Genomic DNA, 14,128 nt, shown 5'->3' on the forward strand with positions numbered 1-14,128 from the left:
CTACTTGCAGCACTATTTTAATCCAAAAATACAAAAATATTTAGCTATCTTATTTGCACACAAAACTCAAAAACAATCACTCATTTACTGCCTTTACTTGGTTTACTTTACTTTTCTAGTTTATATTACTTTCATTACTACTTTATTTTACTATTACAAATACGATACCTTGTGCTTGACAACCACACGGCTAAGGGAAGGTAGCCCTCTCTTTCTTATTTATCTCTCCTCCAACTAAACAAAAATCCTTCGTGGCCAGGCTAATGGGAGGCTAACATCATCTCATTATACATGCCCTAACATCTGGAATTGTTAACCTCCCCACGTCGAGAAAACATAAAAATACTTGTGTTCAAGACCCAGCAAAGTCTTCAACAGCCGAATCAGCCACTGCTTGTTAGGTTGCCCATCGTACCATGATATATAGGAGAGAACTAAAGGTTGATAGAAAAGATTTTGAGGTTCAGTAATGGTGGATCGAGTCTTCGCAACGACGATGCACTTGTTTGGTGAGTTGTGATTTGTAGAAGCGGCACCGACAAGTGGGGGCGGTATCACAAGAGGAGTATGAAATCTTGTCTTTCAAGTTGAAAATCTAAAGTCTGGCCTGAAGGCATTGTTTTGAGAGCGCATGATTTTTTCGAGGGTGAAAATCTAAGATCTGTAATCGGATGATGAAGAAGCTTGCGCAATGACTTCCTTTTGGAAGCGTCGCTTTTGGAGAATTTCAACTTTAGGTGTTATCTTGATGGTGGATGTGCTGCAGCTATAAGAAATAGATCATTATGGTGGGATATTTTTTATTCATTATCCGTAATATCTTTTTGTCAAAAAAAAATTGATAAAAAAGTGAAAGAACGACACGCTTGTCCTTGGACTGAACAACTGAAGAATGTTCATGTGTGTTCAGAGATGTTGAACCGTCGTGATCGGAGACCGGTCGCAACGGCCACTGAAATCTCGGGTAGTTTCTACAAATCTCCACGAGGCTGTGGCGCCGGGCGCGCGGCGTCCCTTTCCTCGGCTCCTACTCCCACTCCGGGCGACCACCCACCACGTTGCTTGGGCGTAGAGGAACCAAACTGCAAGCAAACACAAGGAGCAACTGCACCATGCGATCGAAAAGGCTGCCAAAGGATGGCACTGCATGCAACCGATCGACAGCACACACGTACCACCAGATCGATCGAGGTTGGTGGCGGTTTGCCATCGACGTCGCGCACAGGCGCCGCCGGCCGGTGGCTGGCATGGCTTAGCTTCCTGCTGAATGCACCTCTGACCTCTCCCTAGCTTTCTTTGCCTTAAAGCCCCAGGCACTGGACGAACACCTACATTCGCCAGATATCGCACGCGTGCTCTGCCGGTCGCGCAATGGAGCTGCCCAACGCCGCCGCGCTCGTGCTGGTCCTCGCCGCCACGCTCTCCGTTGCAGGTTCCTTCAGCATGCTATGTTTCCTAACATTCTGCTGCTCGTGCTTGGTAATTTGGTCTTTGGTGTGCTGAACACTACTGCATTGTCGATCTTGCTGCAGTGGCCTACGACCCCTTGGATCCCAACGGGAACATCACCATGAAGTGGGACGTCATGTCGTGGACGCCCGACGGATACGTCGTGAGTGCCGGCCCTTTCTTACTTCTCTCGATCAACACGAAGCTGCTCGCGAGCTAATTAACTGAGTGGCAAACATGCATGGCATGGCGATTTATGTGCAGGCGACGGTGACGATCAACAACTTCCAGATGTACCGGCAGATCATGGCGCCGGGGTGGACGGTGGGGTGGACGTGGGCGAAGCGCGAGGTGATCTGGTCCATGGTGGGCGCGCAGGCCACGGAGCAGGGCGACTGCTCCAAGTTCAAGGCCAACCTCCCGCACTCCTGCAAGCGCACACCCGCCGTCGTCGACCTCCTCCCCGGCGTGCCCTACAACCAGCAGATCGCCAACTGCTGCCGCGGCGGCGTCGTCTCCGCCTACGGCCAGGACCCCTCCGCCTCCGTCGCCGCGTTCCAGATCAGCGTCGGCCAGGCCGGCACCACCAACCGCACCGTCAAGGTACCCAAGAACTTCACCCTGCTCGGCCCCGGCCCTGGCTACACCTGCGGCCCCGCCAAGGTCGTCCCCTCCACCGTCTTCCTCACCGCCGACCACCGCCGCAAGACCCAAGCACTCAGTACGTCCAATGATCTTCTCTCTTATTTAGCCCGTGCGTGCATGGATATGACTCGTAACGAACTGTTTTGACGATCGTGCAATGGATGCAGTGACGTGGAACGTGACGTGCACGTACTCGCAGCACCTGGCGTCCAAGTACCCGACGTGCTGCGTCTCCTTCTCCTCCTTCTACAACGACACCATCGTGCCCTGCGCCAAGTGTGCGTGCGGCTGCGACCACAAGACCTGCGCCCGCACCGACCGCGACTCGAAGCGCCTCATGTCGGCGTCGGGGAAGAGCGCAGTCGCGGCGCACCCGATGCCGGTGGCGGCGCGCGGCCACGTGAACCGGCAGAGCGCGGCGCCGCTGCTGCAGTGCACCACGCACATGTGCCCCGTGCGCGTGCACTGGCACGTCAAGCTCAACTACCACGATTACTGGCGCGCCAAGGTCACCGTCACCAACTTCAACTACCGCATGAACTACACCGGCTGGACGCTCGTCGCGCAGCACCCTAACCTTGACAACATCACCGAGGTCTTTAGCTTCGACTACAAGCCAGTCGTCTCCTACGGCTCCATCAGTAAGCCCGTCGTCACAACAAACTCTGAATTTCGTGTCTGACTACAGGCGAGGAATTCAGCTGTTGAGTTCGATTTTGATGTGTTTCCAATTGCCACAGATGACACGGCGCTGTTCTACGGGATGAAGTTCTTCAACGACCAGCTCATGGAGGCGGGGCCCTACGGGAACGTGCAGTCGGAGGTGCTGATGCGCAAGGACGACACCACCTTCACCTTCAGGCAGGGCTGGGCCTTCCCGCGGAAGATCTACTTCAACGGCGACGAGTGCCTGATGCCGCCACCGGACTCCTACCCCTACATGCCCAACGCCGCTCCGCCGGCCGTCTCGGCACTGTCGCTCCTGAGCTCTGCCGTGGCTGGCGTCGCGTTCTTGGCGCTACTCATGGCATGAGCGCCAGAGGTGGCCTCCATGTTTTGCCTGTAGATAGCTGGGTGTTTTAATCATCTTTTTCCCCTCTTTAAGCAGGACATGAGCATAGTTTCGAAAGGGAAATATGTCCGTAAAATGCAATCAGGTTGGAATTCACAGGCAGTGACACTTTGCAGTGCATCCATCTCACGTTTGCCTGATTAGAACCGATGGGACTATTGTGTTCACTCATGTTGCATCTTTCGTTCACTTGTTTCAATCTTGGAGAACTCAGAAATAACCTTGACCTCCATCCTTTGCCTGTAGATAGCTGGGTGTTTTGGGTTTCAAGATTACGAATGGTATTTTCATCTGGAAAGAATCAACGTACAAACTTTTTCCCTCTTTAAGTAGAGGTCACTTGCTGGACATGAGCATTATTTTGATAGAGAAATCGTCTGTAGAAACACAATCATGATGGAATTCACAGACAGTGACACTTTGCAGTTTGCATCCATCTCACCTTTTCCTGATGAGAACTGATGATGCCAGTGTCTTCTGTTCACTGATGTTGCATCCTTTGTTCTCTTGTTTCAATCTTGGAAAACTCAAAGCATAACCCTGCATAGACACACTTATCTGAATGCATGTTCATAGCTACAAATGCTGCAGCAAATCATGCCAATGTTGCTAAATGATTAAGCATTCGTCTTGCCTGAGCTATAATTACAATAACTAGGAATGCCTTGGTTGGATTAATCGTCTCTGCTCTTCTAAAAACGTTAAAAGTTCTGTGCATTTTGCACTAATTAATCCATTCCTCCTATTACTACGCATGGACAAGCAACAAGGCCGTTGCTGTCCCAACTGTGATGAGTGCAAGGGTAAGTGAAGCCGGCAATCGCGGTGAAGCATTCGGCAGCCACGGGTACGCATCTGGAGGCGGCATCACGCAATTGTCACCGTTGAAGTACACTCTCCTCGGAAACGCCCAGCCTTTCTGGAAGGTGAAAGCCCCCGGCTCCTTCCGGAACAGAAGCTCGGACTGAACGTTCCCATCAGGCCCAGCGGTCACCAGCATGTCGTTGTAGTACTTTATGCCCCACAGCATCGCGGTGTCATCTGCGACGGCGGAGGACTTACTGTTAGCTGTAACAAATAATATGCACAGTTGCAGCATATATGGAAATGTGAAATGCTCACTTATTGTTCCGTATGGGCTCAGAGGTTTGTAGTTGAAGCTGAAGATCGTAGTCAGGTTGTCGAAATTAGGGTGTTGCGCGACGAGGTTCCACTGCGAGTAGTTCATCCGGTAGTTGAAGTTTGTCACCGTGATCTTCACCCTCCAGTAGTCCTTGTAGTTCACCTTGACGTGCCAATGCACCCTTATTGGGCACATGTGAGAGGTGCATTCCACTAGTGGTTCCAAGCTGCTCGCGCTTTGCCCATTCACCACAGAAGCCAGATAAGGTGAATTGCCTCTGTCAAAGAGTACACTCAACAATCACATAACTGAGCAAACAAAATTCTTATTTTTATACTGTTTCGGAGTATTATTCTGGATTAAGTCAAATGTAATGTAACTTACTCAACGCAGCTTCCTGGTTTGGAGTTGTTATTTTGGCAGCCGCATGAGCATGTCGGGCAGTTAACAATGGTATCGTTATAGAACGACGAGAGCGAAACGCAGCATGTCGGGGACCTTCGCGCTACAAACTGCGAGTAGGTACATGTCACGTTCCATGTCGCTGCACAGGGAAAGACGAGTTGTCACCAAAGTGCATGCTCAATGTTGTTGCTACTCCAGGAAGATCATGAGCTTGTGAAACAGGTTAGAAGCTTATTTCTGAAACATAATATGCATCAGATACTAGTTCACGGAAATGAAATTCTTACCGTGGGCTTGAGTTGACCTTCTCCCATCCGGTGAAATGAACTTGGTAGGGCTTACAACCTTGGCAGGTCCGCAAGTATACCCCGGCCCGGGGGCCCTCAGGGTGAAACTGCTCGGCACTTTAACAGTCTTGTTTGAAGTCCCTGCCTGACCAACAACGACCTTAAATGATGCCACAGCATTGGCAGAGTCCTGTGCCCATGAGTTGAGGACTCCCCCTCTGCAGCAGTTTGCAAACTGGGTGCCATATGGTGCCCCAGGAAGCAGGTCCACAATCTCCGGGTCCCTCTTGCAGCAATGTGGGATTTCTGCTTTGAATTTGGAGCAATCGCCTTGCTCCGTGGTTTGGCCACCGAACATTTTCCAGATTATCTCCTTCTTTTGCCACACCCAACTGAGTTTCCAGCCCGGCAGTTGAATATGACGATACTGCTGGTAGTTGTATAGTGAAACAACAGCCTGGAGGAATGTGATTTTACAGTTTGTCAGCAAATTGGAAGTATAGAGAACTGTGAACAGGATAAAAGATTGTATGGAGGTCAACAGCTTATTAGTTTAAAAAATACATCTGAAGAAAGTCTCAATGATGCAACTCCTTGACCTGCAGCTCCATACATCACCAAAAACAAATGCACTATTTATTTATTTACCGGCTAATTCACTAATGTTCAGTCATGCCAACTTCTTATTTATTTACAGGGTAATTCACCAATGTTCAGTCATGGCAACTATCTGAAAGTTTAGCAAGCAACTTAAAGCTCACTACTGGCAGTTATGCAGATATTGTGAAGGCTGTCACATTTCGTTGCATAACAATGACAGAAAAAGATCACTTCGTCACAAAAAAGATTATATATATCATGTGGTAACGACTTGAGCTAATCTGCACAGATTGGAGTACACATAAGGTTGCGGAATAGTTATATTTCCTTATAATATTCTTGTCATGGTATTTGCTTATGTAAGAATGACAAAAGCAGATGTGGACTTCTGTAACGAAAGGGGCATGCACTGAATGGGTCCTAGCTTCAAACAGACTGCAGTGCTTCACTTACCGTATAGCCATCTGGATTCCACTCTATCACATCCCACTTGATTGTAATGTTCCCACCCGGATCAAGCGGATCATACGCGTCTGCAGAATGCCAAGGAAATTTGCTTGAAACACAGTTACTCCAAATTCAAAGAATGTCATAGTAGAAAACATTTAATAAATCAGGTGGAAGCCTTGTTAGGAAAACATTAAAATTACGGTCAGGAGTTAGGATTCAGTGCCAAGATTATACTGGTCGGTGTTTTTGAAACACATCACATGTTGCGAGAAATAGAACTGATGTTTGTAACAAGCTCCTTGAATGGAACTGAATGAACACTAACTGAACTTTTCAGCGTCCAGAACAATGATTCAACTACACCTATCTTACTGTGACTAACTGCCGTTTACATAGCAAGAGGAGATCACAGTTTTAGCATGACACTATCCATAAGGCCGAATTTTCGCCGAGTTGCAACAGAATATAGTATGTACCCACTCAGTCTCCCTGTTAAATGTGGTATTTGGTTATGAAAAATAGACCAAACCTGCATAAGTACATGGACTGAAAAGGCACTAAACTAGATTATATGAAACCAAATTGATTTTTACAATAAAAATACAGTAAGACGAAGGGCTAATGGTGCGAGAGGCCTAGAAGTAATGAAATTTCAAACTCTTCTTTAGGAGACAGTTTTTGAGCCTCATATTTTTTTAGGAGAGAGTGGAATGTCAGATAGATTCTTCCGGTTTCAGTCAGGTACTCAGGCTACGTGAAGAACACTAACTAATGTGAGAACAGATTATTCAATCGTTGCAAAAATAGCATTCCCAACGGAAAAAACTAAGTAGAGGGTAACAGAATCGCACGAAATCACATTTTGATCACCACGATCGCATTATATGGTGTCAGCAATAAAGTCCAGAAACGTTACCAAAATAAGCAAACAAACCAAATCCTCTTCCCCATTTTTTTTTGCATTGCTAATTGCCGAATCCTCCGGCCATGGATCCCAGGAATCAGCCCGCATCTCTCGTCCCCAAAATTCTATCGCCCGAACAGGGCATGAATCGACGAACAGCTCCGGAGAAACAGAGGAAAGGCAAAAGAAAACGGCAGAAATCAAGAGCCGTTACCTGACGAAGGCACCAGCGCGGAGAGGGCGAGGAGCAGCGCAATGGAGGCACCAAGGCGCAGGAACAGCAGCGCCATGGCCGATCGAGAGCTTGCTCAAGAACGAGGCAACGAGCTGCTCACCCCTGATCACTCCCTCCTCCAGTCCGTTCTTTGTGCCGAAGAAACTTCAGAGAAGCGGGTCAGAGAGAGTGAGGGAGGGAGAGAGAAAGAGGAGAGCTTTGTGGCGTGTGGGTCGGATTTGTTGCGCGCGACAGACATGCAGACAGGGTTGAGCTATTCTCGTGGAAAGCCTTTCCCTCTCGCTTCCGCGGGAGTGCAAGAAGCTAGGCGCTAGCTTCTGGATCACCATTACTGCCAGCCGTGTTTCTTGCTCGCTTTTCCATTCTTTGATTCACTGATTCTGCCTCCATGTTTCCACTTTTCTGTGAAAGACTAGCTGTCGTGTTTTTCTCATGTAAGATTTCTGGTCCCATTCAACCACGGGAAGGAATCTAATTTTACTGAAGCTTTAGTGTACGCATGGACCGAAATGGTACTGCATTGTCATCAGTTCTAATATCCCCACCGCAGAAACTAATTAATCAGTTGATTGGTCTGAAATTTGAAGGCTACATATGTGTCCTAATGAACATGATAAGAATTTACCCCCAAAGCCTTGCTGGTCCTCAGTCCTCGCTAGTGCTAACTGATCTGAATTGCCAGTCGCGTTCCTTCTAGACTGGACTAACAAAGTCTACCTTTTCGTGTCTTATGTGCGCAATCTTTTCCAAAAGATTTTTCCACTAGCTAGCTGATGACCATCGGCACACGATATCAACTGGATTGTTCTGGCTGCAATTTTGTTATTTCCTTATGGGCGAAGCCTCGACGGCTATATATAGACTACGCAAAGTGAATCGATCACGTCATCATGTGGCAATATTTGTTTCTTTGTATATTTCGGGAGAGTTTTTCTTTCGACAAGAAAACAATTTCAGGAAAGTAAAACTAGATTTTTTTTAGCGTGTTTGCTAGTTTTCGGCTGATCTAGAACCACCCTCGTGCTAGATTAAGCCACCATTTCTCTTTAAAAAATTAAGCCACTATTAGGGCTTTGTGGATTTAGGCCGCTAGATTTTGTTGGTGAGCTTTGGTGTTCTGTTAGGCCTTTTTTGTCCTTTTGGGTTTTGTCTGTGTCCTTTTTCCAGTTAGCTAGAATTCTATTTTTTTTCTCGTTTTTTTCAACTGTGTTAGGCTTGAGTTAATGCCTTAATGGGGAGAGAGTACTCACTGGATAGGAAGACGAACATATAGTGGTGTTCAATTGCATTTTTTTCATCCTTTTTCTAGTTGCAATTGCCAAAAAAATATTGGATGCAATTACATATAAGTGTATATATGTGTAATTATTAACTAAATGTTTCTACATGCAATTGCATGTAGATATACAACAGCGTGTACTATTCAGAACCCTTTGCCAATATTTTTATATGCGTTTGTACAATATATATAAGGGTCTGTCTAATTCTTAGTTTTTTTTAGAACTAACTAAGTTCTAAGTTAGATGATATCATCAAATTTCAGTTGCAAGTCATGATTAACACAGATCACAAAGCAAATCAGACGATTCAAATTATTTTTCTTAGTCGCACCCCTCTTTGCAACTGCAACCGAATTTCTTTTAATTGCAATTCAACTTACAACTCACATGTGCATGAATCGCGATGCAATTGGACTATGTGCGCAATTACAAAAAAGAATTGTAATTTAAATGCAGCTTCACATATGCGTGCGCAGTTTAAACCTCTGCATATTTTTTTTGCTCGTGGATGTGCATGCGCGATTTAATCTGTTCTAAGCGACGGGTACCGGGGTACGTACTTACCACGCTGGTCTAGAATGTCCACTATCACACATCACACAGGAGCTTGCGGACGAAGCGCGTATCCATCCATGCAGGTCTCATGAGTATGCCATGTAGCTGATGAGTGTGGTGATGGAGCTCATGATCCAAAGAAGTTTCAGTATGGAGATTTTATGATGGTCCCGCAAGAAGATTTTTGGTATCAGCCAAAGAAGGAGTATGTTGCTCGACCCCAAGCAAGTGGTGGAACGGGTAGAGGAAGAGGTCGTGGGGGCAGGTCTGGCGCTGCCTTTCATAATGAAAACGTTCATGCTCCTAATACCATCCCAAAAAGTACTGATGTTGCGTGGCTGAAGAAAAGGGATTTGGGTGTGAGGGACGGACATGTGAAAACTAATACATTGGCGATCATGCCATCCTCTCATGTTGCTTCCGTTGTGGAGAGTATGGAAGCAAAGACCGGGGGAGATACTACCCCACAAAAAACGCAGGTGCCGAAGAGGCACAAAGCTGGTACTCCAGCAGAAGGATTGGCGGGCTCCCGTGAGGAGTGCCGCCAGGAGCAATGAAAATCTGTGGTTATAATTATCGAGGGGCTGGCAACTCCTCGACAAACAGATCGCTTCTGGATATCCGGAGGCAACATAGGCCTGAGATAATTTTTCTATCAGAGACTCATCTTGATAGAGAAAGTGGTGTGATACGTCTCAAACGTATCCATAATTTCTTATGTTCCATGCTAGTTTTATGATGATACTCACATGTTTTATACACATTATATGTCATTATTATGCATTTTCCGGCACTAACCTATTGACGAGATGCCGAAGAGCCAGTTGCTGTTTTCTGCTGTTTTTGGTTTCAGAAATCCTACAAAGGAAATATTCTCGGAATTGGACGAAATCAACGCCCAGGGTCTTATTTTTCCACGAAGCTTCCAGAAGACCGAAAGGATTACGAAGTGGGGCGACGAGGCGCCGCCACACCAGGGCCGCGCGGCCAAGGGTGGGGCCGCGCCGTCCTAGCGTGTGGGCCCCTCGTGTCGCCCCTAAACCTACCCTTCCGCCTACTTAAAGCCTTCATCGCGAAACCCCCAGTACCGAGAGCCACGATACGGAAAACCTTCCAGAGACGCAGCCGCCGCCAATCCCATCTGGGGGGATTCAGGAGATCGCCTCCGGCACCCTGCCGGAGAGGGGAATCATCTCCCGGAGGGCTCTTCATCGCCATGATCGCCTCCGGATCGATGTGTGAGTAGTTCACCCCTGGACTATGGGTCCATAGTAGTAGCTAGATGGTTGTCTTCTCCTCATTGTGCTATCATGTTAGATCTTGTAAGCTGCCTATCATGATCAAGATCATCTATTTGTAATGCTACATGTTGTGTTTGTTGGGATCCGATGAATATTGAATACTATGTCAAGTTGATTATCAATATATTATATATATGTTGTTTATGTTCTTGCATGCTCTCCGTTGCTAGTAGAGGCTCTGGCCAAGTTGATACTTGCAACTCCAAGAGGGAGTATTTATGCTCGATAGTAGGTTCATGCCTCCATTGAATCTGGGACAGTGACGGAAAGTTCTAAGGTTGTGGATGTGATGTTGCCACTAGGGATAAAACATCGATGCTTTGTCTAAGGATATTTGTGTTGATTACATTACGCACCATACTTAATGCAATTGTCTGTTGTTTGCAACTTAATACTGGAAGGGGTTCGGATGATAACCTGAAAGTGGACTTTTTAGGCATAGATGCATGCTGGATAGCGGTCTATGTACTTTGTCGTAATGCCCTGATTAAATCTCATAGTACTCATCATGATATATGTATGTGCATTGTTATGCCTTCTTTATTTGTCAATTGCCCAACTGTAATTTGTTCACCCAACATGCTATTTATCTTATGGGAGAGACACCACTAGTGAACTGTGGACCCCGGTCCATTCTTTACATCTGAAATACAATCTACTGCAATACTTGTTCTTTACTGTTCTTCGCAAACAAACATCATCTTCCACACTATATGGTTAATCCTTTGTTTTCAGCAAGCCGGTGAGATTGACAACCTCACTGTTACGTTGGGGCAAAGTACTTTGATTGTGTTGTGCAGGTTCCACGTTGGCGCCGGAATCCCTGGTGTTGCGTCGCACTACACTCCGTCACCAACGACCTTCACGTGATCCTTGACTCCTACTGGTTCGATAAACCTTGGTTTCTTACTGAGGGAAAACTTGCTACTGTACGCATCACACCTTCCTCTTGGGGTTCCCAACGCGTGTGTTAACTGCACGCATCAAGCTCTTTTTTTCTGGCGCCGTTGCCGGGGAGATCAAGACACGCTGCAAGGGGAGTCTCCCACATCCAATCTCTTTACTTTGTTTTTGTCTTGCTTTACTTTACTCTATTTACTGCTTTGTTTGCTCTTTATATCAAAAACACAAAAAAATTAGTTGCTAGTTTTACTTTATTTACTGTCTTGATCTCTATAGTAAAAACAAAAAAAAATAGTTACTTGCATTTACTTTATTTAGTTTGCTTTATTTACTACTGCTAAAAATGAGTAATCCTGAAGTTGAAGTTCGTTCGTTTAAGCAACAAGGTGGAGAAAGCTTTAAAGATGCTTGGTATAGAATTAGTGATGCTCATCATAGGTGCACTAAGAAACACTCCACTATTATCCTACTTAGGAACTTTTATGTTGGTATATCTAGATGGAATAGGTATGTTCTTGATACTCTTTCGGGGGGTAATTTCCTAGGTACTCCTGCTTTAGAAGCTAGTTGCATCATTGAGAGCCTAGTTGGAATACCACCTATTAATGAAACTAAAATTGAAATCTCTCTTGAGGATGTCATGAAAAAGTTGGAAGCCATAGAGAAAAATCTTCCAAGTGTTGATACTAAACTGGGAATATTACTTGATAATACTGATAAACTTGATAAATCCCTAGGAGGAATTAATGAAAGAATTGCTATTTTAGAAACTTGTGCTATCCATGATAATCAAACCCATAGGATTGGTAAACTTGAAGAAGCTATGGGAACATTGGGTTCAACTTTTTCTTCTCTTAAATTTAAGGAGAAAGCTTATGTGGGCAAGGAGCAAAACTTCATGTATGTCTCTAAGGTGCCTAAGCCAAAGAATTATTATAAGCCTAAAGCTGATAAAACCCTTAGTACCACTATGGGAAATTTAGATAATGGAGCATCTAAGGTACCCTCTGCAACAAGTTGTGTTTGTAAGGAAAATTATGATGTTGATGCTTCATCTCTTGATATTACTTGATTCACACTTTCTGCGCCTAGCTGAAAGGCGTTAAAGAAAAGCGCTTATGGGAGACAACCCATTATTTTACTTCTGCACTTTTGTTTTATATTTGATTCTTGGAAGTTGTTACTACTGTAGCAACCTCTCCTTATCTTTATTTTATTGCATTGTTGTGCCAAGTAAAGTCTTTGATAGTAATGTTGATACTAGATTTGGATTACTGCGCAGAAACAGATTTCTTACTGTCACGAATTTGAGTAGAATTCTCTGTAGGTAACTCAGAAAAATCTGCCAATTTACGTGCGTGATCCTCAGATATGTACGCAACTTTCATTCAATTTGAGCATTTTCATCTGAGCAAGTTAAGTGCCCCAGAAAAATTCATCTTTACGGACTGTTCTGTTTTGACAGATTTTGCCTTTTATTTCGCATTGCCTGTTTTGCTATGTTTGATGGATTTCTTTGTTCCATTAACTTTCAGTAACTTTGTGCAATATCCAGAAGTGTTAAGAATGATTATGTCACCTCTGAATATTTGAATTTTCAATTATGCACTAACCCTCTAATGAGTTTGTTTCGAGTTTGGTGTGGAGGAAGTTTTCAAGGGTCAAGAGAGGAGGATGATGCAATATGATCAAGAAGAGTGAAAAGTCTAAGCTTGGGGATGCCCCCGTGGTTCATCCATGCATATTTTAAGAAGACTCAAGCATCTAAGCTTGGGGATGCCCAAGGCATCCCCTTCTTCATCGACAACTTATCAGGTCACCTCTAGTGAAACTATATTTTTATTCAGTCACATCTTATGTGCTTTACTTGGAGCGTCTGTATGTTTTTATTTTTGTTTTTGTTTGAATAAAATTGGATCCTAGCATTCTTTGTTTGGGAGAGAGACACGCTCCGCTGTTTCGTATGAACACATATGTTCTTAGCTTTATTCTTAATGTTCATTGCGAAGGTTGAACTACTTCGTTCATTGTTATATGGTTGGAAACGGAAAATGCTTCATGTGGTAATTGGTATAATGTCTTGAATAATTCGATACTTGGCAATTGTTGTGCTCATATAGATCATGTTTAAGCTCTTTCATCATGTACTTTGCACCCATTAATGAAGAACTACATAGAGCTTGTTAAAATTTGGTTTGCATGATTGGCCTCTAGAGTCTAGATATTTTCTGGTTAAGGTGTTTGAACAACAAGGAGATGATGTAAAGTATTATAATGCTTACAATATGTTCATATGTGAGTCTTGCTGCACCGTTTTATACTTGAGTTTGCTTCAAACAACCTTGCTAGCCTAACCTTGTATTGAGAGGGAATTCTTCACGTGCATCCAAATCCTTGAGCCAAAATCCATGTCATTTGTGTCCACCATACCTACCTACTACATGGTATTTCTCCGCCATTCCAAAGTAAATTACTTGAGTGCTACCTTTAAAATTCTATTCTTTGCCTTTACAATACATAGCTCATGGGAAAATAGCCTTAAAAACTATTGTGGTATTGAATATGTTGCTATGTATCTTATTTCTTAATAAGTTGCTTGTTGAGCGGTAACCATGTTTCTGGGGACGCCATCAACTTTTACACCTTTGTTGAATATCATGTGATTTGCTATGCATGTTTGTCTTGTCTGAAGTAAGGGCGATTTTCATGATCAAATGGTTTGAGTATGCATATTGTTAGAGAAGAACATTGGGCCGCTAACTAAAGCCATGAATCATGGTGGAAGTTTCAGTTTGGACACAAATCCTCAATCTCTTATGAGAATATTATCTGTTGTTGAATGCTTAAGCATTAAAAGAGGAGTCCATTATCTGTTGTCTATGTTGTCCCGGTATGGATGTCTAAGTTGAGAATAATCAA

General features: G+C 44.6%; 2 protein-coding genes across 2 annotated transcripts; one reads left to right on the forward strand and one right to left on the reverse strand.

Annotated features, from left to right (window-relative positions):
• Positions 1–1,275: 1,275 nt before the first annotated feature.
• LOC127322868 (COBRA-like protein 6) lies at positions 1,276–3,396 on the forward strand. Its single transcript, XM_051351286.2, has 5 exons — positions 1,276–1,432; positions 1,533–1,612; positions 1,714–2,170; positions 2,262–2,735; positions 2,835–3,396. The coding sequence occupies exons 1-5, from the start codon at positions 1,372–1,374 to the stop codon at positions 3,125–3,127; spliced, it is 1,365 nt and encodes a 454-aa protein (XP_051207246.1). The 5' UTR covers positions 1,276–1,371; the 3' UTR covers positions 3,128–3,396.
• A 324-nt stretch (positions 3,397–3,720) lies between these two features.
• LOC127322869 (COBRA-like protein 1) lies at positions 3,721–7,553 on the reverse strand. The gene is made up of 6 exons (XM_051351287.2): positions 7,150–7,553; positions 6,035–6,114; positions 4,982–5,438; positions 4,674–4,833; positions 4,289–4,566; positions 3,721–4,207 (listed from the first exon to the last, which is right to left on the reverse strand). The coding sequence occupies exons 1-6, from the start codon at positions 7,223–7,225 to the stop codon at positions 3,915–3,917; spliced, it is 1,344 nt and encodes a 447-aa protein (XP_051207247.1). The 5' UTR covers positions 7,226–7,553; the 3' UTR covers positions 3,721–3,914.
• Between the last annotated feature and the right edge of the window lie 6,575 nt (positions 7,554–14,128).

The sequence above is a fragment of the Lolium perenne genome, chromosome 2 (genome assembly GCF_019359855.2).
Source record: "Lolium perenne isolate Kyuss_39 chromosome 2, Kyuss_2.0, whole genome shotgun sequence".
In the NCBI taxonomy this organism is placed as follows: domain Eukaryota; kingdom Viridiplantae; phylum Streptophyta; class Magnoliopsida; order Poales; family Poaceae; genus Lolium; species Lolium perenne.